At 48.0% G+C, this 26,850-nt stretch overlaps 1 protein-coding gene across 1 annotated transcript; it reads left to right on the forward strand.

Annotated features, from left to right (window-relative positions):
- Positions 1-16,550: 16,550 nt before the first annotated feature.
- Positions 16,551-17,540, forward strand: LOC121834790. Its single transcript, XM_042288576.1, has one exon. It carries the CDS (start codon positions 16,567-16,569, stop codon positions 17,413-17,415), a length of 849 nt encoding a protein of 282 aa, XP_042144510.1. The 5' UTR covers positions 16,551-16,566; the 3' UTR covers positions 17,416-17,540.
- The last annotated feature ends 9,310 nt before the right edge of the window (positions 17,541-26,850 follow it).

Below are 26,850 nucleotides of genomic sequence, written 5' to 3' on the forward strand. Positions count from 1 at the left end.
GAATCGCCTGGCAAAGCAAAAAATATTCTTGAAGTGTGTCACTTTGACACCACTGAACACATAATCCTCCATCAAGTTACCTGGCATGACATCAAATGAACAGGTAAATCAAGGACTTTATTATAGCCCGGTTAAACGCCACAAATGGTATAAATATGTTTCCACTTACCCAGACTTGTACCGTACGCATTACAAGTAATCAAACTACTTGTAATCGATTACTGTTTGGAGTAATTTTGTAATCAGTTGATTACTTTTATTAGGCAGTAATCACAAGAGTAATCTGATTACTTTTCGAAGTAATAAAGTTACTTGTAACCGTTACAATTTGTCCACGGGACCCCCCCCCCCCCCCCCGGCACACGGCTTTTTTTTTTTTTTTTTGAAATGACAAAAATAAAATTTCCCTTTAAGCCCCAGGGAAACCACAGTGCGTGACAAAGGCCATTCAGGGCGAAGTTTGAGGAAGCAGAATGTAGCTTTGTGAGTCCTTCGTTCAAACTAGCCCGCTCACGCACACACACGCAAAAGTAAAAAAATTTAAAAATCCTGCTTAGGGTACCTACTCGCAGCCCGTAGGAGAACCAGAACCGAAGAATGCCTAAAGCGGATGGAAAATATAACAAAGGCAGTTGAAATATTTACCCATTTCACCTGCGTGGTCTATGTGACAAGCAATGCTTCGAGTTGAGAGGTGGTCGGGGCGATCTCTTCCGCTAATGGATACTACACATGATCCGTTTCAAATCCTGGAGCTGCTGCTCTTTTGTATAACGTGCGAGCTCATCCACATGTGAATAATAAAATGAGCGACGCAAACTTTGAGCGACAACCCTTGCTCAAGCTTAACAAGATCCAGAACCCCCTCCTCTCTCCCCCCCCCCCCCCCCCCCCACACACACACACACGTCTTCAAATGAATTCTATGCTTGTGTCCGGATTGTGAAGGTGCAACGACCACGAAGAGGGAGCCAGTTTTTCTTCTTCAATACTTAAAGGGGCCCTGCATTGACTTTTTGACTGGTTTTAATTTGCACCGAACCTGAGCGCACTGAACGTAGTAACTTAATCAAACTTTTCTTTTCTCAAATTTCGCTTTATTTTAAAAGTTATAGGCGAATTAGAATTACAAAAACAAGCACCCCCTTCATGACGTAGTAGGTCCTGGCTTGAATGGCCATGAACTAGAGGAGGGGTAGTGAACTCATCGAGCGTTCACGGTTGCCGCACTCCGGGTCAACGGCTCGAGAGGGCGCCACTAAAGCATATGTTGGATAGGCTCTATGAAGCGGGCGGCCTGGGCGGCTCGCATTGCATTTGCTGCGCGATTAAAGACTATTTCGGCATAACACTTCATTGGCCACAAACGACAGCAAACACGGGGTAAAGATCAGTTCAGAACGGGAGCCACTTCGCGCTGCCATGCCGCCAAATGGCTAAATCGCCAGCAGGGCCCGCGCCGAAGGCCTTCGGAACGCTCGGAACCGGTCGGATCGTTGAGCCGGTATACGACCGCAGCGCCGCCGCGTACATCCGGGACTTTTCTACGCTGTCCGTTCGTCGTAGCCTCATCCCACTAGTTCTTTCTTGTATGCGCCGTTTTTTCCGCCGCTTGGTGGCTTGTATGTCGACGGGTCTTTTCTTGTTTCCGTACATTATGAACTGCATTTGTTTCTTTTCTGATCTAAAATGCTGAACAAAAACTTTTTTTATAAGTTATTGAAACGGTTCGCGCCACTTATATTTTGTATTTCGTCTACGAAAAAGCTTTTAGCGGCTTTGACCAGTAGTAAGCTTATGACCAAACTCGTCACATTTTGCGCGCTTTCGGTACCGCGGGTCGCCCTCCTCGTTGGAGGTGGTTTCCGCGTCGTCCGGTTAAAATATGACGCACTGATATTCAGTTACTCTCTCCGTGCCCGCTGGCTTGCCCGGACCCCAAGAGACGTGGGAACCGCCAAAAAGGTAGACGCCTAAATATGATTGCAGGGCCCCTTTAAGGAATGTGAAATATAAGTTGGAAGTAGTTGATTCTTATGAGCGCTAGAGATGTGTCTTCACACAATAAAGTAATCGGAAAAGTAACGATTACTTCTTTAAGTAATGTCCAATTACTTTTGCCGTTGAGTAATCAAGTAATCTAATCGAATACATTTTAGCCAAGAGTAATAGTAATTGTAATCGATTACTTTTTTTTAGTAACGTGTACAAGACTGCACTTACCGTAGGAACCTCTCTGCACGACGAGCTAGTGCTGCAGTCACCTTCCTGACTATCCGCGATGCAGTGGATACGTGGACGTGCACGTAGTCGCCAGCCGTGATGAGAAAGTTCCCGGTAGCGAAAAACTGAATCGCTACAATCACCTGCAGCTCCGTAGAAACGACTTGACTGCGGCGCGTCTGTGGTTCCAGGTCTGGCCGAAGTAGCTTTACCAGATACATGATGCCGTCGTACCCGAAGCGGAATCGCTGCTGCAGCTCGAACTTGTCGAACACGTCGAGAAGATTAAGGCGCTCTCGGAATACGCGTTCCCTGCCTAGCATCAGAATGTCATACTGCCGATACATCCGTTTTCGCCGAGCAAGGCGTCTCGACCTAGATGACGTGTCTCTATGTTGGCACACACAGACAGAGAGCGTTGATAAGTCCGTAAATCAGTCGTAGTCAGTCCGTCGGTCGGTCGGTGAGTATGTCGGTGGAACGGCTTAGCAATCGGTCAAGAAACGGTTGAAAGAAATGCAGGTGCGGCAGAACCGAAAATGGCGCAAAACACGCAACAGGTAGGGTAGCCAGACGTTTTGGGACGCAAAAGTACAGCCTCTGCGTTTAGAACTATTAAAATAGATGTTGAGCTAGAAACAAAGACTCAGACATAGCAAGGACGGTTTGTAAAAATTATCACAGACAAAAAACACAAAAAAAAACGCGCAGAATAAAAAAAAAAAAATTCTCGCCAAGATTTGAACCCGGAACTTTCACGCCGCGATGGCAAGTCCCGGCGCTCCAACCGTCCGACTACAGCAGACTTCTTTCTTTCATTATATCCTTTAATTTCAGTTTGAGCAGATACAATAAAGTCCTTTATTTTACTCATTGGTTACAGGTATTTCACTTTTACACAAAAGACTCCCGCACTTTTTGTATGCGTGAAACGTGCTACCATTGTCACCGGTATTGATATTTCCGCATACGCAAGTCGCTAGCTAGCAGATAAAAACATCGGGAACGTTTCAAATAGACTTCTATATTGTTTTTCCTAATCCTGGTAAACAGTAGTTGTAAATCGTTAAAGCATAAACAGCTGTTACAATTGCTTCATCTGGATGATGTTATCCAGGATTGGCGCCCACTCTGGGGCCCGCTCTGCGGGAGCAGAAATGCCCTTAATCTGGGCGATAATTTCACTGAAATAAACATTTACAGGCTGAGGGTTAATGTCTGCATGTCTCACTGCCATGCGTGATTTCCAAATACTAAAAAGCCCGATGACCATAAAAAGGTCGTATGGAATCAAGTCTTGTTTGTCGACAGGAAGGAAACGAATGGAGTGTGGTGTGATAGGCAAATCTTTTTTCAAAGTCCGCTTTAAGATATCCCAAAACAAAATAGCATCCCAACAGTTAATGAAAACATGTTCTATACTCTCTGGTTGTTTACACAGCAAGCAGTCGACTGACCACGGAGCAAACATTCCTTTTTGTTGCATCCATACCTTCACGGGCAACGTATTAGTGTGTAGCTTAAAAAAAGAAAGTTTTCACTGCAGGTGGAATATACATCTTTTTAACTCGACATAGCACATCTTGACCCGGACCAGCACTAAAGAGTGCCCTATAGAGCGGGACAGGGAATAGTGTGTCCAAAAGTGCTCCTGTAAGTTCCTTTCTGGTTACACCGGACAGGTATTCTCGTGAAAACCGTGCGGATAAAAAGTAAAACGGTTCGATTACTTCTTTTAGAAAATTTACGGTTGCCATAGGTTTCAAATTAACGGATGAGACCAGAAATGAAGGAAAGTGACATGTTAATTTTGTTTCTATCATTGTACGCACAAATGGTTGTTCCTGATCCCGTAGAAAGAAAAACCGTGACACAAGTTGTCTAACAAACAGGTGTGGTAAGCCGATGCCACCAAGTGAAATGCGTCGAAAAAGGTTTTCTCGTCTCATCGGCTCTGACCCGGACTTCCAAATAAACAAAGCAGATAACCTGTGAATTTTTTGAACATTCATGCGGGCACAATGTAGTACTTGCAGCACATACATAATCTTCGCAATCAGAAAAATGTTACAAGCCGTTGCTCTTGCAAAAATGGACATATCACGAGAAGGCCATCGGGACACGCGCTTTTCTAAATCTCTAGTAACATCAGACCAGTAAGACGAGCTGTTGCGAAATTGATGAAGTGGTACACCGAGATATTTACAAGGTTCCTCACTCCACTCGATGCCTTCATATTCTGTGGGCTTCGTCGCCCAATGACCATGCCAACACCCAGTGCATTTTCTCCAGTTCACTGCAGCTCGTTTCTTTGCAAAAGTTTTTCGTTAAAGCAACTGCTTCAGTTACACTTTTTTTTTTTTGTCAGAACAAAATATAGCAATGTCATCAGCGTATGCTAGGAATTTAGTTTCTACAGAGTTTAACTTGTAACCTCGAATGTTCCCACTTTTAATGATGCTCAAACAAAAAGGTTCCACATAGAGGGCAAATAATAATGGTGAGAGTGGGCATCCTTGTCGGACAGAAGACAACATTGGGATACGCGTAGTGAGTTTATGGTTTACAATAAGCTTCGTTGAGCATCCTCTATAGGCCATCCTGACTCCATCAAAACTAACTTCTCCCACTCCGACGTGTGCCAACACCTGCCAAAGAAAGTCGTGATTAACTCTATCAAATGCTTTTTCGAGATCTATCTGTAGCATGGCAACCTGTTCCATTTCATCTGAGCAGCATTCCAAAACACTTCTTGCAATATGAATATTTGGCTGAATTGTTATTCCTTTTATGCCACACGTTTGGTGTTCCCCAACAATTTGGCAAATTACACGTTGAAGCCTCCTCGTTAGAATTTTTGTGAATATCTTATAATCCGTATTACATAATGTGAATGGCCGATAGTTGGTAACACAGCGTAGTTTTTACAGAGTCTTCTGACTTGGGAATCAGAATGGTGTGTGTTTTTAAAAAGGACGGAGGAAGCTCTTTCACACCGTATGCTTCGCGTAATACGTCAAGGAGTGCAGTGCAACTACGGGTTTTGAATGGTTTGTAGAAATCCGACGTAATTCCATCAGGTCCTGGCGCCTCGTGACTGGGTAGTTCGTCGACATCTTTTTGTATTTCTCCTAGCGTGATTGGTTCTTCAAGCCATTCCGTTATATCGTTTTGCTATTGGGGCACACGCATCAACAAATTAATCACACCCATCGAGCCCGTATGTGGTGTCTTTTTCCCAAAAAGCTCGGTATAGTAATGTACAAAGGCATTTTCGATGCTGCTGGAATCAGTCTTGATCTGATTGTTAAATTCAATTTCATAAATATCCTTTGCTAGTGCATACTTTTTTTCTGAAGCCAGATATCGTTTGGTAGGTTGCTCCCCAAAACGAAATTTGTTATTTCGAGAACGTACAACCGCGCCTTCGTAGCGCTCTTTGTGCAAATGTTCTATCTCCGACTTCACAAACTGGACGTCCTTTAACCCATGGCCGGGGTTCTCAGGTTCCGTCTCGTGAAGTATGCGTAAGTCTCGATTCAGTTGCCTCCCTCTAGCAGTTGCTTTAATTTTTATAATGCTTGATCTTTCAATTGCCACTTGCTTAAGTTCCTCCTTAAAGTACTCCCATCTTGTCTGTAAAGAGAGGTCATTTGCTTCAGTATATTTTTCATATAGTGCATTTACGCTGGAAACAAACTGCTCATCTTTCAGAAGCTTGGCATTGAGCTTCCAGAGTTCCCAAGTAAAATTATTTGTTTTACGGGCTCTGCTCCCAAATGTTGCAGTTAGCAAGCAATGATCCGTGAAATGAAGAGACTTCGCTTCGTACTTTTGGGGGATCGGTGGCTGGATTCCAATTTCGAACGTCGTCGAAAGCGCACGCGGAATCATGAGCTCCGTTGGAGCTGAGCAAGCGTCCCTGCTTGGACGCGGTGATATGGCTTTGGATCTTCCTGCTGACTATCGGTTTATTCTGCCGACGCTACCGGCGAATGACTTATCGAAATGCACGGCATTTCTGCACGCTGACATCGGAGTGCGGCCCTACCGCATTGAAGATTTCAGGGAACCTTTGCGGCAACTTGGCGTCCTGAGCGACGTGACCGGTATGGGGGTGTTCCAGATGGGGCACGTTTGGATTGTCCGCCTCAAGTCGACTGCCGCCAAGGAGAAACTGATGATGTCTGGCAAGTTCAAGGTGAAAGGAGGTTGGTGTGTGCCGATGGACCCTGATCGACGAGAGGTCCGACTCAAGCTTCACTGGGTGCCTTTCGACGTGCCCAACGAAGCCCTGAAAAGGACACTGGAGGAGTTTGGCGTGGTGAGAGAGATAATCCGAGAAAAATGGCACATCGACGGGTTTGACGGCGTCGAGTCGTCGACCCGGGTGGCGCGGCTGTCACTGAAGGAAGGCATGACGCTGGAACGCTTGCCTCACCAGCTTCGGTTCACCGGCGGCCCTGTACTTGTGGTTGTTCCAGGACGTGCACCAATGTGCCTGCGGTGCAAACGGTCTGGACACATTCGCCGTGATTGTAGGGCGCCTCGCTGTAGTGAGTGCCGTGGATATGGTCACGAACGCCAAGACTGCGTTCGATCCTACGCTCGTGTCGCAGGAGGACGCCAGGCCGAGGAAGACACGAACGAGCTTGTGATGGACGAACAAGAGGCGGAACAGGCGGCGGCGCCCTCAACGCAAGCGTCTGTAGCGTCGGCGACTTCAAAGGCAACCGTAACCGCTAGCAAGGAGTGTGAAGGGAAACCTGACGAAGAAAAGGAGCCTTTTGTGGTCACAGCGCCAACCGAGATGCCGACCACGAAGCTCCAGGACACCACGGGGGATTTCGAGCACTCAGCCGGTTCGGATGCAGCTACAGTAGAGGAAGCAGCGGAGAATACGGCTACGTGTAAGGAAAAGGAAGTGGCACCGGAGAACAGCCCCAGCGAGGAAATGTCCCTGGACGCGATCACTTCGAAGCGGCGACTGGAGGACTTGGGTGCACGCAGTGCTGCTGCCAGCGAGCAGGCACTGCGACGCCTGGAATATCAGTGGAAGCTCGCCGGGAAAAAAGGACGCTATACGACACGCAGCCGCTCGCCGTCGAGGGCTCGTGAAGACCGGCTGTCACAGTAAGCTGGTTCCCCGCTACCCCCTGATTGGCAAGTGTCTGATAGCTGGCGCAAGGTCATAAGCTCCTAAGTTTTTAAAGCTATGAAACAGCTCAAGGTCGCACTGCGTATAGCTACCCTGAACGTAAGAGGACTGTCTGCAAGGCGAAGGCAGTGCCAGCTCAGAAGGTTGTTCTTGGAAGACGACCTCGACGTGATAGCGGTCCAGGAAACCAAGATTGAGAGCGAGGAGCAGACCGAGCAGATGGTGCGCCAATTTGAGTCGCGATACGATGTATGCGTAAGCCATGCGGTAGGGAGGTCGGGAGGTGTATGCATCTTTTTGAAAAATGCTTTAGGTATTATTGTTGAGAATGTTGCTTCGCGTGAAGATGGGAGAGTCGTGTATTGTGATATTTGCTTTTCAGATCAAGAGTTTCGTATAATCTGTATCTACGCATCGACTGTAGAGACGGAACGATGCCATTTTTTTTGAAAGTATAGCGGAATATTTAAAGTGCGAACGACTGCTTGTGGTGGTGGGGGATTTTAACAGTACATGTGCTCCAGAAGACAGGACCCCTCATAGTCGCCGGAGGGATAGCAGTGGCGATGTCTGGAATGAACTGGTAAATGAGCATTACTTGGAGGACGTGGCACATTGCGGAAAGGGCACGAAGGGCGTGCAGTTCACACATTTCCAAGGAAGTAGCCACGCACGGCTAGACAGAGCAAACGTGTCAGTTGAGCTAGTTCCGCTGTGTGGACACTATAGTGTCGAGCAGGTGTGCTTTAGCGACCACTGCCTCGTGACTTTCGGGTTAGGATCAAAAAGAACAGAACGACACCGATTTGATTGGCACAATTGGAAAATGAATTACAAGCTCCTTGACGACGAGGTGTTTAACGACAAGATAAATGCAAGGATTGAAAATTTTAGGAACATCTGCGGGAGCGAAATGACCGGAGAATGGGAAGAATTTAAACGAGTAGTTAAAATGGACGCCATAGAAAGATCAACCATTCTAAAGTACGAGAAAGAGAAAGAGGAAAAGCAGCTGCGCTCAACTTTAAAGGAGCTTGTTCTAGAAGAGTGTAAATCCCCCGGGTTATTTATAGATGACATTAATAAAATAAAAAGCAAGCTACAGCTCATAGATACTGAGCACTACAGAGGTGCGATAATATGTGCCCGGGCAGAAAAGTTTCTCGCGGGTGAAGCACCAACAAAACGAGCGTTAGCCACAGAAAAGAGATACGCACGCGCCAATGAAATAACTGAAATTGATTATCAGGGTACCACGACGCGTGACTCTAGCATAATTGAGGGAGCCTTTCTTGAATTCTACGAAAACTTACTGAGCCACAAAGCCCCAAAAGAAGAAGGTTTCACAGAAAATTTTTTGCCCCTTCTGCCAAAGATAGGTAGTGAAATAAAAGAATGGTTAGAACAGCCGATAGGTCTGTCCGAAGTAGAAAGAGCCATTGATGATTTGCAAAGCGGAAAATCACCGGGCCCTGATGGTTTGGGTGCTGCCTTTTATAAAAAGTATAAAAAAGATTTAGCTTGTATTTTGTTACAAGTGTACCGCGAATGTTATGAAAACCAAGTTTTTCCCCCTTCCTTTTTATTTACCCACACAGTCCTTATCCCCAAAAGTGAAGACACTAATAAACTTCGTAATGTAGCCAATTACCGGCCCATTACACTAGCTAATACGGACTATAAGATTCTAATGAAAATCCTTGCGAGACGAATGCAATCGGTTATTGGAGATGTGGTGGGAGAACATCAAACGTGCGGTATCAAGGGACGTACGATTATGAGTAACATTCATGTTGCGCGTAGTGTGTTGGAACTATGTGATGCTAATTTCCGGAAAGTTGCTCTGTTGCAAGTCGATCTTGAAAAAGCTTTTGATCGAGTGTCCCATGATGTTCTTTTTTGCATTCTAAACCATGTTGGCGTGGGTAAAATTATTTTTGATGGAGTAAAGATGCCTATAGTAACTGCACGACTAGTCTTGTAATTAACAAACAAGTAACTAAACGCATTTCTGTGTTATCCTCTGTTCGGCAAGGGTGCCCACTTTCGCCGTTGTTGTTCGCCATATTTCTTGAGCCCTACTGCCTAAGTGTCATAAAGAGTGGGAACATACGTGGTTTTTCTTTAAATGCATGTGATGTTAAAATATTAGCGTACGCAGATGATGTTGCGATTTTTTGTAGTGATAGAGAAAGCGTCTCAGCGGCTGTTCAACTCACGAGATCATATTGCGCCCAGACAGCGTGTGCTGTGAACTGGGCGAAATGCTTGGGGATCTGGCACGGCCACTGGGACGTGACTCCGCGTGTGTTTGAATCTATTCAGTGGTCTACAGAGCCCGGCGTATACTTGGGAGTGCCTTTGAACAATTACCGTGAAAGCAACGAGCTCTGGCGTAACAAAACAGAGGAGATGAGTCTTAAAGCCGCGAAGTGGGGTGGCAAGGAATTTTCTATCTTCGCACGGGCAACAGTGTGTAATTTATTTTTTGTTGCAAAGATTTGGTACCTGTTACAGGTTCTGCACTGCTCTCGTGTGCATTTGCAACGCATGCACCGGGTGATGGCCGTGTACATATGGAAGTCTACCTGGGAAAGGACTAGACGAGATAACCTTTTTCGCCGCGTAAAGTCGGGTGGGCTTAGTTTGTCGCATTTGTTCATACGACAGCTGGTATCGAGGTTTTTCTTTTTGCGAGACCAGGCTGACCCGTTTCTGAGAACTGTCATTCAAGTACGGTTGTTCAGAGAGTTACCCGAGTTCATTGTTTCGACGTGTGACACATGTGAAGGCCAAGTAACGGGCTTTCTTAGAGAGGTTGTTTGTGCGTACCAATTTCTTAGTGTGCGATTTTCAAGAGAGTACTTAAACTTTGTCACACGAAAGCGTCTGAAGCGAGATCTTGTTGAATGCCTGTTTCCCGTCCCATTGTATCGCTCTTTGTTCTCCGACAGTACTGACCGTGATGTGCTTTCCCGCGTGAAAAGAATGCTAGTTCCCGGATCTGTGAAAACCTTTTATTTTAAACTACATACCAACACGCTTCCAGTAAAGACATGGTTAGCAAAAAAGGGCATGTTTGTACCATGGAGCGAGGATTGTATTTTGTGCAAGAAACCGGAGACCGTGGAGCACGTGTTCCTGGACTGCTGGGATGCTATCCTGTTCTGGGACGTGCTCCAACGCACTCTTAAAAAAGACCTACCACTCACGGCTCGGGGAATACGCTTTTTGTCTGTGGAAGGGACGCCTTTCCCATATGATCTCGTATTTTTACTGGGCCTGCATGCTATTTGGAGATGTAGGATGGCAGTTCGTCACGCGGATCTGGATGCCCGTCCAGTACGGTATTATTTCATTGAAAATATAAACTTGATAGCAGCTGTCTACGAGAAAGTATGTCTGGAACTGGAGTGGTTGCCTGCATTTTTGAAGCTGTCGATGATGAGAGAATTTTAACAATTCTCACCGCCTCTCCAAACCTTACAGGCGACGTTCTATCGTCGCCTTCACTAGCGCCGTCAATATAATATTGCACATGTTCAAGTGAAATTTATCGTGCATTGTGAATCTTTGTTCACTGTCAAAATCTTGCAATAAAGAAAAAAAAAAGAAAAAGGATCGGTGGCTGAGTGGGCTGAAGCGCACACCCAGCTTGACGCGCGTGGAGCGAAAGCTCGCGCTGCAGAACCCAGGGATCCTGGGTTCGAGCCCCACCCCTGCCCGTTTCGATCTGGATGAGCATCGTACCGGCGTGCGGTCGTGTATCACTACTGCGTGAGCACGTCAAAGACCCCAGGTTAGCAGTCGTACTGCACTGGCAAAATTGCTCATCTACAGTGTAAACCAGTGTCGCCTCATCCTGGCAGACCAACCTTACACTGTATAAACACTAAACGTCCAATTTGACTTCTTGACTTCGTACTTTTTAAAATTACTTATTAAATCAAATGACACGTAAATTCTATCAAGACGCGAATGTCTGGATGCCTGGAAATGCGTGTACTGTAGCTGTCCTCTCTGTGCATTAATTCCCGCTGCGTCTATCATATCGTACTCATCTATTATCTCGCTTAACAGGTTCGCGCTACTGTCATTGACATTTCTTTGCGTTGACCTATCTGAAGCGTTGCAGACACAATTGAAATCTTCAAAGACAACCATGCGGTCACATTCTAAGTATTGGCGAAGATAATTAAAGCAAAGTTCTCGATCTTTCACCTTGTTCGGAGCGTAGATACAAATAACTCGCCAAGACAGTTCTGACATAGTAAAATCACAAATAATGAAACGACCCTGATCATGAGAAATTACTGACAAATTAGAAATATTTAAGGACTTTTTTAGAAAGAGAAAGCACCCTGCTGACACACCAACGGCTGGGCGGACACAAACCTCGTACCTCAAAAGAAATGGCCGCAATGTTCGCTCAACCTGTTCGTCTTCGGACATTTTCGTCTCTTGAACTGCCAAAATATCCAGATGCTCTTTAGCTAGCAACCGCTGTAACTGGTACTGCTTTCGGCTGGAATTCAATCCCCGGACATTCAAAGACGCGAATCGACAAGGTTCGGGAATCTTAAACATTTCTAAGAGGAAAGGTTGCACACAGGCGGGATACCCAAGATACTAATAGTTTCTTCCCTTTCCCCAATTATACTTGCCTAAGTTGATAGTTGCAGAGTGCCATCTGTAGATGAATCCAGTCTTTCACCTTGCACCATTACTGCAAGTTCTGTCGGGTACGAAGCGCGTTATAACGACCTTTTCTTCTAGTAAACTTTTTCCACGGCACCTCCTTTTCGCTAACTTCATTCTCGGTTTCCGGCATCTCGGATGATCTTTCCAGGGATCGCTTGCTAGCCTGACTCGCGTCAGGCATTTCGACGACTTCCGGGGCCTCCTCTGTGGTTGAATGCTGCTCCAGATTGCTGTTTTCTTCAATTTGAGGCTCTGGTGAGCTTGAGACTTTCTTCTCGTCTGTTGTGACAGATGTCTTCTCCTCTTCACCAGGCTTTCGGTCTTGTTCTTCAGGGCGAAAATCGTTGCATACAGGGTTCAGGACTGCAGGAGCAGTGCTGGCTGCTGTGCTCTCCGCCTCGTCAGCGTCCATGATCATTTCATTTACCGGATCAGTTTCTTGACGTCCGACAGCTGAAGCGTAGGTCCTCACGCAGTCTTCTGCCTCATGTCCGAAGCGATGACACTCTGAACAACGCGGCACACGGCAGTCTCGTCGGATGTGTCAAGTACGCTTGCAGCGCAAGAATAACGGTGCGCGTCCAGGGACCACAATCAAACAGTTCGCTCCAAAGAGCCGTAACTGGTGCGGTAGGCTGTCGATCGTTGTCCCCTCTTGGAGGGTGATCCGCACAAGCCTTGTCGCAGACTCGATGCCCTGGAAACCTTCGGCCATCCAGGTGTCCCGGGTTACTTCTGTAACTTTACCGAAAGGCTCCAACGCCTTGCGTACTGCATCGTTCGACACGTGAAATGGGATCCAATGGATCTTGACTCTAACTTCAGCGTTGCTCGGATCAATGACTATCCATCGCCGGTCCTTGATTTTAAGCTCCTTTGCAGCGACTAACCTGAGCGTGGCAGCTGATGATCTCAGAGTGACGATCCACACGTGATTCATCTGGTATGCTCCTATTGAAGCCACTTCTCGGAGGACGTTCAGGAGTTCCAGCTCACGTTTGAAGTCTTCAATCCTATACGGGCGGCTTTTGACATCACAGTGCAGAAGTACAGTGTTCAGTGCTAGTGCACCACGCGGTAGGGGTGGCAGTACAACCTGGTACTCATCAGTAGATGCAGAATCAGAAAGTCCGCGGCCAGCAAGGGCCGTTGTAGACGCTCCTACTGTAGGGGAGACCAAGAGATGGCGCCAGGAGCGCATCGTGATCTAGATAAGCGCGTGCGCCGCGAGACGCGGGGATACTTTTTGCCACTTGATGCTAGGGTAATAAACGTTGTAAGTCTGCTTCGTCTACCCTCGTCTGCTTCGTCTGCCCGGCTGGCGCGTCGCGCCCAGAGCACACAAGCTCTGAACATGGTGTCAGAAGTGGGGTACACCTGCTCGTAGTCAGCGCTACCGCCATGCCGGACGAAGAAAAGAGCGTCCACCTCGGGGCCACGGGGCTTCAACCGCCGTCGCCGTTCGTCTTCACGAGCCCAGGCGAATGGACAACGTGGATTCAAACCTACGAGGACTACGCCTTCGCCACCGGTCTACGTTCTGCAAGCGACGAAACGCAAGTAAGAACGTTGCTTTATTGCATGGGTCCGCAAGCTCGTACCGTACTAGCTTCGCTTGGCGTGCTAACCCCGGAGACGCAACCGTTTGCCGCCGTCAAGGAGCGGCTGACTCAACACTTCGTTCATCCGGCGAACGAAATTTACGAAAGCCGAAGATTCCACCGCAGGACTCAGCAGCCTGGGGAAACAGTCAACGCGTTTTTCACGGAGCTTCGAACCCTAATCAGACGCTGCAACTACAACAGCCCCGAGATAGAAGACCGCCTAGTGCGTGACAAGTTCGTAGTCGGCTTATTGGACGAGAAGCTATCGGACCAGCTGTGCCGTTCCACACGGCTCACCGCTGACGAAGCACTTTTACAAGCCCGCCAGCACGAAGATGCTGAGAGGGAGCGCGCTTCTCGTTCGGCGCAAGCTGCAGCGGCCTTGAACGTCGACGCGACGAAGAAAAAGACTGCGTCATCCACTCCGTCGTCGCGCGCACGTAACCGGCAGCAGCGTTTGGACAACGCAGTTTGTGGGAATTGTGGGCGTTCTGCGCATGACCGCAAGGATTGTCCAGCACGGAAGGCAACTTGCAATTTCTGTAAAAAGCAGGTCATTTTGCAGAAGTTTGTCGCGCGAAGAAGCGCAAGGAGAAGTTGGGCTTCGTCGAACTCTGCTCTGTTCGTACGCAACGGGCAAGATACGTCGAAGTAAGCGTCAACGGCCACGTGACAAGGTTCAAGGTGGACTCGGGAGCAGACGTCACCGTCGTTCCGCCGTCGCTTCCAGGCGTTCCTCGCGAGCTCGACGCAGTGGAAGGAGAGCTTATCGGCCCGGGGAACCAGCCACTGCCTGTTTTGGGCACTTTCCAAGCTACTCTGGCGTGGAAGGACAAGCGCACCGTCCAACAGCTTTACGTCATGCGGGCTCAAACTACACCGCTTCTAGGGTTACCTGCGATAGAAGCTCTCGGCGTGGTCAAGTTTGTGAACACCACCTCCGCCGAGTCCGGAAAAACGGATGGACGTGTCCCGTCTTCCGACGCTCGTGTCAGCTGTGTTCCATCTTCTGACGCCCATATCTTTAAAGAACTGGGCGAACTCTAAGAAAAGTACATCATTCGTCTGAAGTCAGGGGCTCAGCCGTACTCGTTGAGCGTTCCAAGACGAATACCGCTGCCGCTCTTCGACGTCGTCAAGAGAGAACTTGATGCCATGGAAGCTCAAGGTGTCATCAGAAGGGTTGACAAGCCGACAGCATGGTGCTCCGGACTTGTCGTCGTCCCCAAGTCGTCGGGTGGGTACAGGCTGTGCGTCGACCTGACCAAGTTAAACCAAGTCATCGAGCGGGAGCGATACGTCCTGCCGACGGTTGACCAGATCCTGGGGCAGCTAGGCGACGCCAAAGTGTTTTCAAAACTCGACGCGACCTCCAGTTTCCACCAAATCAAGCTCAGCGACGCAAGCGAAGAATTAACGACGTTCATCACGCCGTTTGGTCGCTACTGCTACCGTCGTCTGCCATTTGGTCTGGCGTCTGCACCCGAATATTTTCAACGTCAAATGTCACGGGTCCTGGAGGGGCTGCCTGGCGTCGTGAATATGATCGACGATGTCCTTGTTTACGGTAGAGACCTTGAACAGCACGATCAACGCCTTGCTGAGGTACTCCGACGACTTGAGCAAGCCGGGGTCAAGCTCAACGACCAGAAGTGTGAATTCCGGGTTCCCTCGGTCAAGTTCCTCGGAGTCGTCGTCGATGGAGATGGTATCTCGCCGGATCCCGACAAGCTTCGAGCCATTCGGGAGCTACCTCCGCCAACGGACGTTGCAGGCGTTCGCCGTCTACTAGGGATGGTGAACCACATTGGACGCTTCCTGCCGCACCTTTCGGACGTAACTGCCCCCATCCGTTCACTCCTAAACAAGTCAAGCGCATGGTCCTGGGGAGCAAGCCAAGATGACGCGTTCAAGCGGTTGAAGGCTATGCTGAGCTCGGAAACCTGCATGGCAAAGTACCATCCAAGCTATCCTACGATACTTTCCGCAGATGCAAGCTCATTTGGCCTGGGAGCGGTACTGCTGCAAGATCAGCCGTCCGGAGCTCGTCGTGCTGTGGCCTTCGCTTCAAGGTACTTGACTCCGACTGAAGCACGCTACAGTCAGACAGAAAAGGAAGCTCTCGCCGTGACCTGGGCTGTTCTTCGGTTCGACCAGTATCTGCGTGGGCTTAGTTTTACCGTGGAATCAGATCACCTGCCTCTCGTCGCCCTGCTGGGAAAAAAGGAGCTGGAGTTGCTGCCACCACGAATTCAGCCAATGCGCATAAAGCTGATGCGCTACCAATTCGATGTTCGGCACGTACCAGGTAGACTTCTTGCCACGGCGGACACGCTGTCACGTGCCCCTTGCGATGTCCGGTCTTCTTCTACAGTATTCTCCGTCGAAATTTTCGCTAGCGAGATATTTAAAGGTCTTCCACCTCCCCTCGCTAACAGGCTGGAAGAGGTTCGTCGTCGACAAGCTGAAGATGGAGAATGTTCTCTCGTCGTCCGCTACTGCCAAGAGGGATGGCCAGACAAGAGGAAGCTGCCTCCCAACTTGGTGCCGTATTGGAAAGAGAGAGGAAGGTTGACAGTCTCGGAGGACCTTCTTCTGCTGGACTGCCGCCTCGTTATTCCTGCTTCTCTGCGTAGCAACGTCCTGGCCCTTCTGCACGACGGCCATCAAGGACTTCGCCGCTGTAAGGAGAGAGCCAGAGAAAGCGTCTGGTGGCCTAACTGCAACAGCCACATCGAACATTTGGTCACCAGCTGTGACAAGTGTGCGGAAACAAGGGTTGTACACTCGGAGCCCTTGATGTCAACGCCTACACCAGATCGGCCATGGCAACGCCTAGCCATTGACTTGTTTCATCTGAAAGGCCGTGATTATGTTCTCATGGTGGACTATTACTCTCGGTTTCCGGAAGTCGTCTCCTTGAGCTCTACGTCAGCCTCAGCGGTTATCGCGGCTATCAAGAGCTGCTTTTCCCGACATGGGATACCGGACGTTGTACGGACAGACAATGGTCCGCAGTTTGCTTCACAGGAATTCGCAAACTTTGCTCTGTCATACGGTTTCGAGCATGAGACCAGTAGCCCTCGGTACCCGCAGAGTAATGGCGCAGTAGAGCGCATGGTGCGCACGGTGAAGGATCTTTTGTACAAGTCCGAAGACCCATACCTAGCGCTTCTCACCTACCGGGACACTCCGGGCGTCGCGGGAGTCTCTCCTGCCATGTTGCTGATGGGTCGGCGGTTACAGACGCGTCTTCCTGCTCTGCCGCAGCGACTCGCACCAGTTCAACCAAGCCACGAGAGGTTCCGGGCTCAAGACTCCAGGAATAAGGTCAGGCAGGCGAGAGACTTCAATCGCCGGCACAACGCTCGCTCTCTTAATCCTCTCAAGCCAGGTGACAGCGTCTGGGTCACGGATGCCAGCTGTCAAGCACGCGTCCTGAGCCCTGCCCAACGACCACGGTCGTACGTCGTAGAGACTCCCAAGGGAATCCTACAGCGAAACCGCCGGCACCTGGTGCCCTTCTCGCCGACCGTTACTGCGAGGGAGTCTGTCGAGCTTCCTGCTGCCGAAGAGCCTCCAGGACAACCACCCGAAGAAGGTCAGCCTGGGGAGTTGCCCACTGCGGGCTGCTCTTCACCCTCTCTGGATCGTGCATCTTCCCCGCAAGGTGTTACAAGATCACGCTATGGACGTGCCATCAAGCCACCAAGACGGTTGGACTTGTAAACATCGCTTTCTTTCGAACTGTGTAACTAGAGTGCAGTAACGAGCTCCGGGGGGAGATGTAGGGGAGACCAAGAGATGGCGCCAGGAGCGCATCGTGATCTAGATAAGCGCGTGCGCCGCGAGACGCGGGGATTCTTTTCGCCACTTGATGCTAGGGTAATAAACGTTGTAAGTCTGCTTCGTCTACCCTCGTCTGCTTCGTCTGCCCGGCTGGCGCGTCGCGCCCAGAGCACACAAGCTCTGAACACCTACGGAGCTCATGTTTCGAACGTCTTGCACACTCCGCACGTGCGCTCAATCCTCTTCGACTACATCAGATGCTGCTCGTGTCGGCGCTGGCACCATATATATATAAATACACAACCACCGCTTTTGTTTTGCGTGATTTTTCCTTTATTTTGGTTTATATTTACGTTCCCTGGCTGTAACTTTACCTGCCGCTCCTAACGTATGATGGGGCGGTCAATTGGACCTCAGTTGAAAGCCTGTGCAGTCAGTTTCTGCGAGCGAAATTAGACTTTTGTACTCGAAGCGACACGGATTTCTCCGCCATTAGGAAGGGACGCTAGGTGCTTTCTTGTCCCCATGGAGCTGGTCACGTGACAGAAAAATCCCTCCTGGCCGCAGCCGCGTCCGCAGCCGCAAGATGAGCAAACCGGCCCTAATGAACAGATCCAGCCACAACGACGAGATCACCAAGGACGAACTCGTCCTCAATATCATGAACCTAGTTGCTCATGTCGATGATCAGAGGCTCCGTGGCAAGCTCACAAAGGCTGCATTTCTCGACATTCGGGGAGCCTTTGATGATGTTCATCACTCAACAGTTCTGCAAGATAACACACACCACAGCGCACTATAGCAAATAACACTCACACCTTACACACGAAAAATAAAGCAAAATTCAAACAAACCGCGCTGACTGACAACTCTTTTTATATAACTTTGTCTTCTTCAACCTCTAGCACCACCGAATTTCCCAATTCACGCGCACCGATCTCCTAGATGCCTAAAAATGTTTTCTCTTTTTCTGTCAGGTGTAAAGATGGTGTACTTATACAGTTGTTGTAGTTCCTGGCGATATGTTCTGCTTCGATAATTTCTCGAGTTAATTGGTTTCTGTTCCTGCCTAAAATTGTACAGGATGGCAAGTGAACGTCGCACCCACAATCCCGGCAGTGTATGCCTAGATGCCCTGAGTTGGGTCTGGAGCTGTTGTTGTGTTCCCGGAGCCCATCGTTAAGGCATCGTCCGGTCTGACCAATGTACACTTTCCCGCACAAAAGGGGAAATGAGTACACCACTTCATCGGCACACTCAACGAACCTGTTCTGATGGTTTTTGGTGCAGCATACTGTTCGGTGGAAATCAGGTGAGTTGACTTGTTTACACAAGTTGCCAAGCTTATTGGGAGCAGTAAAGACGACAGTGATGTTGAACTTGTTTGCAATTTTCTTGATTCCATGGGAGAACCTGTGGAAGTATGGAAGCACGACAGGTCTCGTAGATCTTTCTCTGGCTCTTGGTGTGATATATGATGTCGTATTTTTTGTTTTCAAGCTTTTTCCATCGACATAAAAGACCTGTACTACGAACTGCCCCAGGACGGTCTTTTGCGATGTGTAGAAGAGAGTATTGATTCTTTTGGTGGCATAGCGTTCCAAAATTCTGCGGGTATTTCCGAAGACAATTTTCTACATCTACTCTCGGTTTATCTTCACTCCACCTTTATTACCTGGAAAGAAAAAACGTATCTACAGAAGAAAGGTGTTTGCATTGGGTCGTGCATTGCCCCAGTGCTAAGTGATCTCTATCTCGCGCACCAAGACAGACTCTTGAACAATTGGCTTGACTCCACCAGAGTTGCTAGAGTATTTCGGTACGTCGATGATTATTTGATCATTCTTGACGCCGAGAACAGTAATGTTCCAACCACTATTGCCGGTGTTCTATCTACTTTTAAAAACTGCCTAAAACCACTGGAAATTACTTATGAGCTTCCGGAAGAAAGATCAATCCGATTCCTCGATCTCAGGCTCAATTTACAACACACTCATATATGCTGGAAATATGAGCCAAGGAATAAAAAAACAATTATTCCGTACAATTCGGCACATTCTAAGCTAGTAAAAAGAGGAATCGTCAAATTATGTCTAAGTAACTCTCTTCAAAAATCTTGCGAGCATTCTATTTCAATAAGCTTCGATGCCCAAATTTCCAGATTAACATCCGCCGGATATCCCACGTCATTATTAACATCGATTGCTGAGAACATCTTGAAAACAAAAAATACGACATCATATATCACACCAAGAGCCAGAGAAAGATCTACGAGACCTGTCGTGCTTCCATACTTCCACAGGTTCTCCCATGGAATCAAGAAAATTGCAAACAAGTTCAACATCACTGTCGTCTTTACTGCTCCCAATAAGCTTGGCAACTTGTGTAAACAAGTCAACTCACCTGATTTCCACCGAACAGTATGCTGCACCAAAAACCATCAGAACATGTTCGTTGAGTGTGCCGATGAAGTGGTGTACTCATTTCCCCTTTCGTGCGGGAAAGTGTACATTGGTCAGACCGGACGATGCCTTAACGATAGGCTCCGGGAACACAACAACAACAGCTCCAGACCCAACTCAGGGCATCTAGGCATACACTGCCGGGATTGTGGGTGCGACGTTCACTTGCCATCCTGTACAATTTTAGGCAGGAACAGAAACCAATTAACTCAAGAAATTATCGAAGCAGAACATATCGCCAGGAACTATAACAACTGTATAAGTACACCAGCTTTACACCTGACAGAAAAAGAGAAAACATTTTTAGGCATCTAGGAGATCGGTGCGCGTGAATTGGGAAATTCGGTGGTGCTAGAGGTTGAAGAAGACAAAGTTATATAAAAAGAGTTGTCAGTCAGCGCGGTTTGTTTGAATTTTGCTTTATTTTTCGTGTGTAAGGTGTGAGTGTTATTTGCTATAGTGCGCTGTGGTGTGTGTTATCATGTGCAACCAATTCGCCCAAGCTGCTACGTTAACAAGTTCTGCAAGGCCTAATAATAGGTATCGGAGGTCGCCTTCATGACTGGATTGCCGACTACCTTCACAATCGGACAATCTTTGTGCGCACGAGTGATGGAGATACCAGCCACCATACTCTCACTAAAGGTGTTCCTCAAGGAGGGGTTCTGAGTCCAGTCCTATTTAATATCACCCTCATTGGTCTCCATCACGTGGTCTCCATGCACTCATCCCCGGATTCTATACATATCTCGCTGTACGCCGACGACGTGTGTCTTTGGACGTCAGCAATGTCTACTAAGCGAATACATTTGCGCCTACAAGCTGCTCTCCACAACATATCAAGGTTTTGGTCCACACGAGGCCTCGAGTTGTACCCTGCAACATCTGCCGCTATTGCATTCACTAGAATGAAAGTAGATCGTTACCCCTTATCAATTGACGGTGCTACTATTCCACACGTCGCAGCTCATAAATTTCTTCGAGTTTATATCGACAAAGGGTTAACCTGGAGCTCCCATTTGTCGTACCTCAAAATCAAACTTTCTGCGTTTATCAGCTTGGGACGCTTTATAAGCTGCACAACTTGGGGTGCTTCAACAGCGGCCCTCCTTCGTTTATACAACGCCTTATTTGTTGGAGTTCTTCGCTACAGCGTTCCTGTCATGCATGGTCTTTGTCCTACCAACCTGAAAAGCTCCAATCTCTTCAAGCACAATCACTCAGAGTATGTCTCGGAGTCCCTAAATCTACATTTACTATTGACACCATTGCCGAATCTCTCTGCCTTCCAATAATAGCCATTCGTATTAAAATCATCTAGTGGGCTAGTTGGTCATTCGTACACAGGAGACTGTTCGGATTCATATCCGACACTTAAAGAACCTCTGACACGCCGACAAAAAAATTTTTTTTTTCATGCGTGGCGTTGAAATGGCATGTCAGGTAATTGCAAAAAAATTGTTTCACTATAGAGGTGCGTAGTTTTTTTTATAAGAAATAGAAATAGGAGGCCCAATTCAAAGTTCCCGCCAGTGCACTGTGACGTAACAGAGTACCGCAAGGTGTCGGGGCGGTCAGAAGGGAGGCATCGACATACGTCACTAAAAGTGGGTTTCGCAGGAAGTCACGTGAGTTTCACTCCTCGTGCTCTCCATGACCGTGCCTACGACTTTTTTTTATTATTATTTTCTGCTCTTTGTACGAGCGATTGTAGAAAACGAAGTTTCAGTTCCACTAGCTCTTTATCGCTGCACCGTTGGTCAGTTTGCGTGCTGTAAAAGTTGAGGACGAAGAGTCAGTGGATCGACGTGATGGAGGTCAATGAGGAAAGCGTTGCGAGTACAAGCCAGTGTACGAGTGCGTGCCGTCAGTCCGATGATACAGAGCTATACTGGGCACAAAAAAAGCTATCAAGTTTTGAAAAAAAAAAATTGTAGAACGCTCGCAGAAATTAGGATTGCTAGCGTACGACACGCCCAATTGCATTGCTGAAGATTCGGACACCGAGGTCGTCGAATCATCGTATACTCTCCAGGCTGAAGATGTCTACCGTCTCTCGGAAATGCATGCAGTGTGATCTCTTCTTCAGTTGCTGAAATACCGGGACAGTCCTTCACACAGCACCTTCTAGGCATTGTAGTTGATCACGTCAATTCACTGACTCCTCTTCTTCTACCTTTACAGCAACATTAAGCGATGAAAAGCAAATGAAAGAAACCTTGTATGTTTGGATATCACTCGTCGAGGTGCGGAGAATAACAAAAATATTTAAAAAAATATTGCACGCGCTCGCGGTAAGCACGAGGAGGGATACAACTCACGTGACTTCCGGCGATGCCTCCCTTCTGACAGTCCCGACACCTTGCGGTACACTGTTACGTCACAGTGGGCGGGAACTTTGAATTGTACCTCGTGTTTCTATTCTTTATAAAAAAAAAAAACTACGCACCTCTATAGTAAAACAATTCTTTTGTAATGTCCTCACATGCCATTTCAACGCCTAGCATAAAAAAAAATATTTTTGCCGGGTCAGAGGCCCTTTAACAAAGCATCGCGCTCATCACCTGGCTGACTTACCAGAAAGGCAGAAAGGTGTTCTTACAGCCGTATGGGACAGCAGATTCTAGACAATACTGAGAGCACACCGACTACGTTTCAAGAATATATGCTACCTACCACGTCCCCATAATTCCTGTTTCCAGTACAAGTGTATACAACTATCCAGGGAATAACTAAAAAGTCAACGCTTCCTGCAGTCGCTTTGCAGCAGTTTTCTCTGTTTTGTACACACGACATTCCTCTTCCTGTCACATCTACACGGACGCATCCACGAGACGACTCATACTAGTTCCTCTATTGGCCTTGTAATTCCCGGACTCACCCACACAAATGGATATAAGCTTTCACATCGAATGTCTTCAACAGCTGCTGAACTTGTAGCAATTCGTGAAGCGTTAAGATTTATAATTGCAACACCTCCTCGTTCCTGGACGATAATAACAGTCATCGCTGCATTCCCTGGACTGCCTAAGCAAGAACAGCCCTTATAAGCAACTGCTACTACAAATACTTCAACTTCATTACGACGGAGTGTGTCAAGGCCACTCGCTGTGCATCCAGTGGATACCCAGTCATTGTGGAATTCCGGGCAACGAAATGGCTGATGCTGTTGTAAACCGAGCCCAAAATTCCACTCAGGTAATGTCAGAATGTCAGGATATCAGAAGCGTGGTGAATCCACTCTCGGAAAAAGAACCGCCGCACGTCTCTGGGAACATGCCGCTGATAAAAGTACATCGCTACGAATCATTGACCCACACTTAACATTTCGAGCACCTCGAGGTCTTAAACGGCGACGTGAGGCTGTGCATCATCGGATGCGCCTGAAAGTTGCATATACGAAACGTTACCTATTCTGCATTAGTCAAGTCGACTCTCCAAACTGCACCACATGTGGAATTACTGAGGATTTAAGACATATAATGACAGAGTGCCCTAGCTACGAAGATGAACGACTTCAATTTCATGCACAGCTCCACATATCGCCTGGAACTTCCCTCACCATGAAAATGATACTAGGTCCTTGGGAAAATGAAGCTTTTGTCGCAAGAGCCACGAACGCCCTCGTCAGGCTCCCGTCAGAGACAGGCCTGGGCAAGAGACTTTGAAACTCCACAAGTTCTGATCTTCCTACTATTTTTTTTGTGATACTTTATTTCCTTTTGTAACCTGTCGTATCCCTCATTCCCCTTCTTTACTCAGAGTAGCCAGTCAGGAGATGTCTCCCGGCTAATGTCTGACTTCCTTTCTCTTCGTGTCAATAAAAAAGAAAACGAAAAAAAAAAAAAAACCTCGTTCTTGTTTACGACGATCTTGCACGTGCATGCAGTGTAATAGGTGAAATGTTTTGTTGCTGCTTTCACCAAGGGTTTTTTTCCTTCCTAGTTATATATATATATTGTTATATAGATGACGAAAAAGAGCGCACCAGACAAATGGCTAGGGCGCGCGACAGCTCGAGCTGAGCCCGGCAGTTCCAAATAAAATGCCGACCGACAGAGGCTGCCTACTCCTTCAACGACAACACCGTAACATTTTGGTGGAGGTGCGTCCCCTGCGCCTCTTCGCCCACTAACCACAACGCTTCTCCGAAGTCTGAGGCAGCTTGCCCCAACAATGTCTCGAGGTGAGGCGTCAGTCACTCAAAATCTCCGTGTTGGCTCCGTCCCCTACCGACAGCGAGACCCTCCCACCTTCGGCGGCTTCGGAAGCGATGACGTGGATGACTGGCTCCGCAACTTCGAGCGCGTCAGCACTCACAACGCCTGGGACAACACCCTAAAATTGGCCAATGTGGTTTTTTACCTACGTGACACCGCCAAGGTATGGTTTGACAACCACGAAGATCAGATAGCCTCGTGGGACGCATTCAAGACCCGTCTATCAGATGTCTTCGGATGCCCTACCAGCCGAACACAGGACGCGACCCGCAAGCTTGCGACTCGCGCTCAGTCCGGACTTGAGACAACCCAGCGATGCCTGAATCGGAAAAAGTCAGCCACATCATGAAAGGGATTGCAGAAGACGCATTCAACATACTGATTTCCCAGAATCCAACCACAGTCGCCAGACTCCAGGAACAATGCCAGCGATGGGAAGCGCTTCGGAATCGGCGCATTTCAGGAACAGAAAGCATCACTCGCCTCCAGAATTGCGTCGCGTCATCCCCACTTTCATCGACCGGCGACATCGCTTCCCTCATCCGAACAATAATCAAAGAAGAGCTCGCCGCCTTGTCTCCCGGGCCTCAACGAAGCTTATCAACAGAGGCACATCTTACCCCCGACGAGTTACGAACACTCATTCGAACTGAGTTGTCTCGATTTTCCCCTCCTTCCGTCGAGACCACATCTTTACCTCTACCAGCGGCACCCCTACCACCCGACGCAGTATGCGCTACGTCTCCGGCACAATATTATCAGCCCATCACGATGTACCATCCTGACCCTCGAACACCTTTTCCCCGGCCTTATACTGAACAACGATCTTGGGCTCCTCCAGTAGTTCCTCCGAACTACTTCACGGACCGTCGACCAACTTGCTTTTACTGTGGTATACCAGGTCATTATTCGCGCTTCTGTCGCCGTCGGCTATCGGACACTGCAAGAACCGCATCTGGCTCCCGGCACTTTACGCCACATGAAAACAGCCGGCTCTACAACCAACCTAACGAGGTTGATGATCCCCGCTTCGGTCAACAACGGCGCTCGTCATCTCCTTCCAACCGTGGTCGCAAACACCGCAGCCCCTCACCCGCATACCGGCAGCCCTCCCCTCTCCGCGGGCAGTCCACCTTTCCAAAAGCTTTCCTCGATGGGGAAAACTAAATGAGGCAGCTAAAGGGGGTACGGCTGCTTCTTGGTTTCCTCAACATCCCCCACCGACTGTGTCCTCATCTAATTTAATTGACATAATCATCAAAAAGGTGAGACTGGCAGCACTTGTTGATACTGGAGCATCGATTTCAATAATTAGCGAGAACATTCGAAAAACGTTAAAGCTTGTTACCACACCCTGGGACGGTGGCAGTCTCCGTGGAGGCAACACGTCCCTGATACATCCTCTTGGGTTAGTTTCCGTTGAAATTTTTATCGATAACGAGCCTCATCGCCATTGCTTTGCTGTCTTGGACAATTGCACACACGACATAATTTTAGGATGGGATTTCTTAGCCAACCGACGTGCACTTATTGACTGTGGCACACGCACACTTCTCCCCGGCGAAGATGCGAATGACGCTTCCACATCAAGACAACAATCTGTACCTTTCCGCGCAGTGAGTCACACACGGGTAGCACCATTTACTGGCGCTATTGTACAATTGGCAGGATCTGTGACAGACGACACCTACGTGCTGGAACCAAATCGCGAAGTGTTATTTCAGAAGGGACTTGCTTTACCCATGACAATTATAACGTGTACTGCGGCCAAAACCACCGTTTTAATAGCAAATACCACTAACATTGCACAAGACTTGTCGGCTGGTACCTGCGTGGCGTTCACAACAATTAATAACATAGAGTATGTAAATACTGTCAGTGATCATACTGTACCTCTGACATCTCATTTGAATGATCTCCATGACTCCTTCAAGTTGCTTCGGAAAAACGTTAGCACTGATTTGCCACCAGAGCAGCAGGATATCCTATACAAGCTATTATGCTCCTTCGTTGACATTTTCGATTTTAACTCTCGGCCTCTGGCTCAAACATCTGCCGTTAAACACACTATCGATACTGGAACAGAAAAACCCATACGCAGCCGTCCGTATCGAGTTTCACGTTCAGAACGAGAAGTCATCCAGAGACACGTGAGTGACATGTTACAGCAAAATATAATTGAATCCGCAAGTCCCTGGTCTTCTCCCGTAGTGCTTGTGAAAAAGAAAGATGGCACATGGCGTTTTTGTGTTGACTACAGACGACTCAACAAAATTACCAAAAAAGATGTTTATCCCCTTCTCCGAATCGATGATGCCCTTGATACGCTACATGACGCCAACTATTTTTCGTCGATTGACATGCGCTCGGGCTACTGGCAAATTAGCGTTGACGAAAAAGATCGAGAGAAGACAGCGTTCGTAACACCCGATGGACTTTACCAGTTTCGAGTCATGCCTTTTGGCTTATGCAATGCTCCTGCAACTTTCGAACGTATGATGGACTCGCTACTACGCAGGTTGCGCTGGACAACATGTCTGTGTTACCTGGATGACGTTGTCGTATTTTCGTCCACTTTTCCCGAACATCTATCTCGATTGACAACTGTTTTGGAATGCTTCCGAAACGCCGGCCTTCAACTCAGCTCTAAAAAGTGCCTTTTTGGTACACGAGAAATCAAAATTCTTGGACAT

The sequence above is a fragment of the Ixodes scapularis genome, unplaced genomic scaffold (assembly GCF_016920785.2).
Source record: "Ixodes scapularis isolate PalLabHiFi unplaced genomic scaffold, ASM1692078v2 PGA_scaffold0__279_contigs__length_252992795, whole genome shotgun sequence".
NCBI lineage: Eukaryota > Metazoa > Arthropoda > Arachnida > Ixodida > Ixodidae > Ixodes > Ixodes scapularis.

Bases quoted from the DNA above. Each gene is read 5' to 3' on its own strand.
- LOC121834790 (XM_042288576.1), top strand. From the start codon at position 16,567: ATGGTGGACTATTACTCTCGGTTTCCGGAAGTCGTCTCCTTGAGCTCT.